The sequence below is a fragment of the Solea senegalensis genome, linkage group LG10 (genome assembly GCF_019176455.1).
Source record: "Solea senegalensis isolate Sse05_10M linkage group LG10, IFAPA_SoseM_1, whole genome shotgun sequence".
In the NCBI taxonomy this organism is placed as follows: Eukaryota; Metazoa; Chordata; class Actinopteri; order Pleuronectiformes; family Soleidae; genus Solea; species Solea senegalensis.
Genome location: NC_058030.1, coordinates 14,032,477 through 14,039,059, shown reverse-complemented (window position 1 = coordinate 14,039,059; position 6,583 = coordinate 14,032,477). Strand labels below are relative to the sequence as shown.

The window sequence follows — 6,583 nt, the reverse complement described above, 5'->3', positions numbered from 1 at the left end:
TAAAGCAATCTAGTACCACGTTGAGCCGCTACGGGTGTCAAAACAAAACACACAGACACACACACGCACACATTTTTAAAATGACTGCATTGTTTGAAAAACACACCACAATTAACATATGACACAGAAACAAATGCATTTGTCTCAAAACAGACAATTGTGCAGTCATTTTGATTAATGTCAGCCGTCCATTTGTGGGACTCGGTGGACAAAAAGTAAAAGAAGGGGAAGTTCCACAGTTAGGCTATTCAGCAATTGCTTTTTAACCATTTTAAGGTGCAAAGAGATCATCGATGTCAAAGAGTCACAGAGAGTCCAAACACTGCATGAAAACAATTGTCTTTTTTTTGTCATAATTCTGCATTCTGCATCTCTAGTATCTTCTACATTACACCTTGAGGACACCAAATGGTAATAAACCAACAAACCAATGGACAGAGTGAGGACACAATGAACATTTGTCTTTATTTTTCTTTCAATGCTTTGATACAGAGCTTACTCATTATTCCTATATTTCTTTACAGTAGAAAAATAATGCTTTGATTTCAGGAGTGCTACAATTATATTCACTTTAAGGGGATGTATTCAAAAACATCACTGCAAAATAAAATTAGTCAGGGTACATGGGCCAAATCCATCATAATAAGTCATGAAAACATTTTTTAACACTGTTTCACTTTTATAATTTCCCTCGACAGCACAAAAACAACAAGCATGATACATACACCAAATTAATACAAACAAGGTACATGTTATACAAATCACTGACGTGAGAAAGATTAAATATGAAGAATAAAATTACAAAATAATTAACATGATCACATGGGGTTAACAATAGGAGGATGAAACGTCATCTGTGTCATCTGTGTAACAGCTGGGCATGCTTTTAAAGGAGACTATCTTGAGATGAGAGCACATTAACTGTTTGCAACACAGACGCCCAGTCAGCCAAGAACAAGGGAAGTGAAATAGAGGATCTTGTTAAGTAGCTCTTTGGGTTTGTGTAATGTAATGATATCAGTGGCTAAACATGCCTCTGTACGTTGTATATGATGTATATCATGCAATGGGAAACACAGAGCATTTTGCCAAAAGCAGTGCGCATTCATTGAAATGACAAAAGGGCAACACACAACCAGTATCTCTACAGCAAAGCTGGGGGGGTGACATTGTGATCACTGATGCACTGTTGGTTAAGTGGTGATTAATGTACGTGGGTAGTCAGATACCCAGCTGTTTATTCAGCCGGTTGAGAGCATCACCCACAATATCAAGGTCGTGCCGAAGCTCCTCTACGACGCTGTTGATGCTGGGAGTGTCCTTTAACACATCCACACTCTGGGTGTAAGGGTTGTATCGCACTGTGAAGGGACGCTTGATGGTCTTGGCAAACTCCCTAAAAATAGAATAAACTGAGTAATTATCACAGTTTGATGCTGGCATTTAATTACACCCCCAACAAACATGTTGTTTGTTCATTTTAATTTAGTCATGCAAGGTATACAATTGCACATGTCTTGTCTTGAATTCCTCACCTCATCTTCACTTTGGCCTCCTCAAAGCTGTCTGACACAAAGTATACATCCTGAAATGTTGTGATGATGCATTCTTGTTTGGATGTGACTTTGGGGTCAAAAGGCATTATCCTTGCTTTTCCGGAGAGTGCATGCTGTAAGACGGAAATACGGTAACATTTTACAAGACAAAATAAAGTAGCTCCAATCCGTTGTTATTCAAATTAAAATGTTTATTGACATATATGTTTTATTCTGGTATTTCATTCGTTTCTGTCTGGTTTTAGAAGACATTTTAGCTCTTGGGGCATTTTGTTTTTTATATACAATAGTATGAAGAATAATATGAGTTTATTTCATAAAAACTTGTGGCCCATGATAACTGCCTTTACCTTAAGCTCACTAATAGATGACAGCAGTCCTGCTCCATATGCTCGCAGCTTCCCTTCTTGTTTGCATAGGCCAAACTCCACTGTGAAGAAATAGCACTGTAACAGAGGAGAGGATGAAGAAAAGAGGTGGTTATTAAAGTTATTCTGCATTTAGTTCATTTGATTACATTCCCCTGAATGAGTGTCACTCACTGTGGCCAGTTTCTGAACTGAATCATCCGAGGCCCCAAGTGAGCTGAGTCCGATCTCCTGAGAAAACTGAGCAAAGCTGGGCTCTGCTAGCAGAGGGACGTGACCCAGCAGCTCATGGCATGTGTCCCTGGACAACAAAAGACAATAGAATATTAGTCCCATTAGCCATAAATGTACATTAGTACCAATTTTAATAGTCAAGTGCTGCATATTACTCACGGCTCTGGTGTGTATAAGGGATCGGAGCTGTGCCGCACATACTGGGTACAGTGGAAAACACGAAAGGCCAAACCAGCAAGGAAATCGCGTGGGGACAGATAACCTGCCACAGGCCTGATGGTGAATCCAGTACGTTCTGAGGAGATGTTTAAAAATACAAATGAGCAACTGAAAGTCAAATCATTTTCAATTGTGTGAAGCAAAAGAATAATGTTTCACATGAAAGTAGAGAAATCAATCAGAGAACATCATCAACATCCTTCAAAGCCACTCAGGGATCCTCTCTGTCAACGCACCTCCTATAAGTGATCTGATGAGAGACTTTGCCCCATATGAGTCATTTTCTCTCTCTCTTTTTTCCTTCATATTCTCCTCTGATTGTTATTTTGTAAATGTTTATAAAGAAAAAAACTGACTTTTACGTTTTGGGTAATGCGGCTCACAGACAAACAAAACAATGCATTTCCTTAGTGGAGGGAATAAAATATGTCAGCTCACCTCTCAGGAAACGTGAGACATCTTCCAGTTGAGGAATGTTGTCCTCCCGACATTCGCAGTACTTGGACAGCAGTGGCAGGTTCTTTAAGTACTCACGGCACGCATGGGTGGGGTACAACTTGTTGAGCTCCCTATACACAACACCCCATGTCTTCACCTCCTCTTCTGTGAACTCAATACGAGGAATGGGGTCCCCGCTGGAATTAGAAAGCAAAAACCTTATTCAGTATTCAGTGACATCTTTTCAAAAATAAATGGAAATGAAATTGTTCCTGGTTTGTGTTCACTTACTGCCTGTAGGCCATGGCAAGATCTGCAAAGTACTTTCTCCTTTTCCGGTACACATTGTCCTTGAAACCCTGATGAAGAGGAGAGAACAGTGATATTAGAGTGTTCCTTATTTAATGAATTGACAATTTTAAGTCATGCATACTGACATATTTGGACCATACATACAGGGTGATCGGCATCCAGATCAGAGCCGTACATCAGGACACGGTTAGCACATTTGTCCAAGTCTGAAATTTTCTTTGGAAACCAAGGAACATCTTCCATATCTGAGTGGTGAAAAGAGAAAAACATGTTTACTATTAAATAGATTTATTCAGATACTGTAAATCTGCAGCATTTTATTTAGTGCTGTCCCACCTTCCTCGTGTATACAAGAGTTATCTGGAGGCTCCATATCCACCACATTCACATGTTTCCGGAGCAGCTGGATGATTTCGTTCAGTTGTTCATGGTTGCTGTCGCAATCCACGAATATCTCAAATTCTGAGTTGCGCCTTTTAGATTTCCTGGATTCTATGTGCACAAGGTTGACGTGGTTTTCCTGCAAGAAACAGTAAGTACAATTTCATCAACTCTGAGTTAACTTATTTTCCATCTAAACACATTCAAGGGAAAAACGAGTTAAAGGGAGACACTACTAATAGGTAGATAAACATAATAAATTGTGCATACTTGGAATAGTTTGAGGGCCTTTACAAGTCCGCCCACTTCATTCTTGAGGGAAAAGATGATTGTTGCTCTCCCTTTCTCTGATTTCTTTTCAGTGTTTTCTTCACTTTTGGTGAAGGTTGATTTGTTTATCTACGAAAAATAATAACAGTAGATTGATTTTTTATTTGCATAATAGCAAGATGTCATCATCACCATTCAACAATGAACATTTATTGTCTTCTGACTGTCATTTGAGCAGATATCTAACATTTATTAACACAAACTTGCGTAGATGGATCCCAGGTGGTGCGCAAGCACTTGAAAGACATTTTTTATTTATTCTTTTGTGATTTTTGTGAGACAGCAAGCATTTTTTATTTTTTTTTAATAGTAATTTTGTAGAAACTTGTTGAGTTGGCCTATTAACCATTTCCATTAATGTATGGTTAATGAAATAAATAAATATGAATGTAAGCAGATGAATGTACCACTGTACCTTTGTACCACTATTTATAAAACCTATGAAAGCATGTGTAATAATTTAATCTCAAGGAAATGTGTTAGGATTCTACCACTACTGTTTTGGAAATATTCCAAAAGAGTTTACAGTAGACAGAGAAAATAGACTCATCCAGATAATAGCCCAGTACAGGTGAGGGTACTACTTCACCTAAGTCCTATGAACATGTTGATCCACAGAAAACTGTGACTCTCTACAAAAACACCCCAGGTGGTGTTCTCCGCCCTAGATATTTTATTTGTGGCCCACAGCATAAATAGCTGTAAACTGTCATTTCTGTGTTGAAATAAATCAATTTGTACAAGATTTGCCCCTCCAGCCATCTAACAACATAAATAGTTTGGTGAAACATACGTTCTATTGTGGTTTACTAGTCTATATCCCAAAAGCATCAATCTATCATGTAATGGTTTGGTTTAATTTCCAATTATTAATTATGAGAGCAGGGGGTGGGGGTTCCCTTCTTTTATTCGAGCCCCCTGCAGCTGTGTAACAGCAGTGACCACCGACCCGCTTGTCTCGTTCAGCACCTTGGACAGCGGTCGTTGACGCTGGCGTGCACGCGCTGCTCGCACCAGACAAAAAAATTAAAGTTATCCCACATCAGATTTTTTTATAGTATCCAACATGCAGCCACAACATCAGCACAAAAATGAATAATCTCCTCTTGTTTCAACTAAATATTTTCTCACAATATATTTGCAGCATTCATCATCATTTGCTTTAGAGATATAATATCCACACAGTCTAACGCATATAAGTGACTGGTGTCTGGAGGAAATCAAGTCACTCCTTCCTACCATATTTCGCCCTTCCAGCATTGTGTAAACCGCGCGGCACAGCAGTTTTCGGTGGAGTCTCGTGGCGCGCATCCCTGACAGCAGCAGGGAGTCTGGATCTGGATCAGGACGCAGAGCGAGGTCAACTCTTTTTTGTGTCTCGGTTTAATGAAGATGAACGTGTCTCTGTGTCGAAGAATCGTCTTAGTGCAATCTCATTTAGACGGTGAGAAAGCCTATTATTGACTCCCTGCGGACTGAATGAAAGTGCGCAGGTTGTGGCGCGCGGAGTAGAGCAGTTTTACGCACAGATGTTTCCCATCAAAGCGTTTTCCCTTTCTTAAAACCACGAATGCGTCACGCACAATTATTATTTTGATTTTTTTTTTATCTTTTCCCTTGTAGAACACATGTTGTCGCTTCACTGTTTATTCTAAATCAGTTTTCAAACAGCATTTGTTTTGCGCGCCCTCACAATGCGTTTAGTGCGTTGTTGTGCGTAAAGGCTTATAGCTGAAGGTCGCAGACAATCGGATTTGCTGCCAAAGTCACGTGAATTTAGTCACAGGTCATGCGACAATTCACTGCTCGACACGATTCATATATTTGACAAATTGCTGTGTTGTTTTTTCTGTTTGTTGAACATTTTTTTCAACCGTAACTGAACATTATTTTGAGAGATAACCTGAAAGAGACGATTGAAGAATAATTAATTGTGTTTTTTTTTTTTTAATGTCTGCATTCATGATAGCATCAAATAAGTAAGCAAGTGCTTTCCATGCGCTTAATATTAATACTGAGCTCGACACTTATTTTCACGCATGAGTGTCCAAAAATAACTTCATTACTGGATGAAAATGAGAAAGGAATCCCAAAGTAACCTTACGTCTTTGACGTAAATTACACTATAACAAAACGGCTTAAATGAATCTGCGCTGACGACAAACTAAAGGCTTATTCTTTGAGATGATCCACTAAAACCACTGTCCCAAAAAAGTCACATTGAAGAAAACCTCTGTGAAACCGTGCTGTTACATCAGGGAACAAATTATAACAGGAAAAAGCAATAATTCTGCCGACAAATGTTTAAATCCTTACCTCATTGTTTAGCAGTTTTTCTTCAAAGCCAATGTTCATGGAGTCAAAGGATCTGCCTCTACGTGGTCCATCGATTTTGTTTGAGTACATGTTAAAGTTGTCTTTTTTATATGTCGCCCTCGATGCTGGTTTATCTGAATAATCTCCGCTATGTAAAGTTTAGTCTGTCTAGTCCGGGAAGTTGCGCGCTTTGCTATTTAATCACAGAGAGAAACAGGGGGGGCAATAATCTCACCCACAGCAGCAAATGGAAAAAGAGCAGCGGCGCTGACGTCACCGGGGAAACATGTGTTTCTTTAATTTCGTCCAGGACCAGAAGAAGACAATCGATCAGTGAAATCAATCACAAATTCTGATTTTACTGAAATAATAAAACCAACTGATTTAACTGCTTTTAAGATAAGATCACTCTCGTTTCAGTGGATCCAA

The 6,583-nt window shown here is 39.1% G+C and overlaps 1 protein-coding gene across 2 annotated transcripts; it reads right to left on the bottom strand.

The window, feature by feature from the left end:
• Positions 1-440: 440 nt before the first annotated feature.
• tph1a (tryptophan hydroxylase 1 (tryptophan 5-monooxygenase) a) lies at positions 441-6,333 on the bottom strand. Of its 2 annotated transcripts, XM_044037153.1 has the most exons (11): positions 6,155-6,333; positions 3,779-3,907; positions 3,464-3,647; positions 3,272-3,372; positions 3,107-3,174; positions 2,816-3,012; positions 2,318-2,453; positions 2,099-2,225; positions 1,907-2,002; positions 1,536-1,669; positions 441-1,396 (listed from the first exon to the last, which is right to left on the bottom strand). In XM_044037153.1, exons 1-11 carry the CDS (start codon positions 6,242-6,244, stop codon positions 1,222-1,224), a joined length of 1,437 nt encoding a protein of 478 aa, XP_043893088.1. In that variant the 5' UTR covers positions 6,245-6,333; the 3' UTR covers positions 441-1,221. The 2 variants fall into 2 exon arrangements, with proteins under 2 accessions (XP_043893088.1, XP_043893089.1); XM_044037154.1 differs by lacking the exon at positions 3,779-3,907.
• Positions 6,334-6,583: the final 250 nt, after the last annotated feature.

What these genes read in the sequence shown, in the direction of transcription:
- tph1a (XM_044037153.1), bottom strand. Translation starts at nt 6,244, where the DNA reads ATGTACTCAAACAAAATCGATGGACCACGTAGAGGCAGATCCTTTGAC. An exon ending in CAGTTCAGAAACTGGCCACA is followed by an intron (nt 2,003 to 2,098) that starts GTGAGTGACACT and finishes CCTCTGTTACAG; the next exon opens with TGCTATTTCTTCACAGTGGA. An exon ending in CATCTATTAGTGAGCTTAAG is followed by an intron (nt 1,670 to 1,906) that starts GTAAAGGCAGTT and finishes TCCGTCTTACAG; the next exon opens with CATGCACTCTCCGGAAAAGC.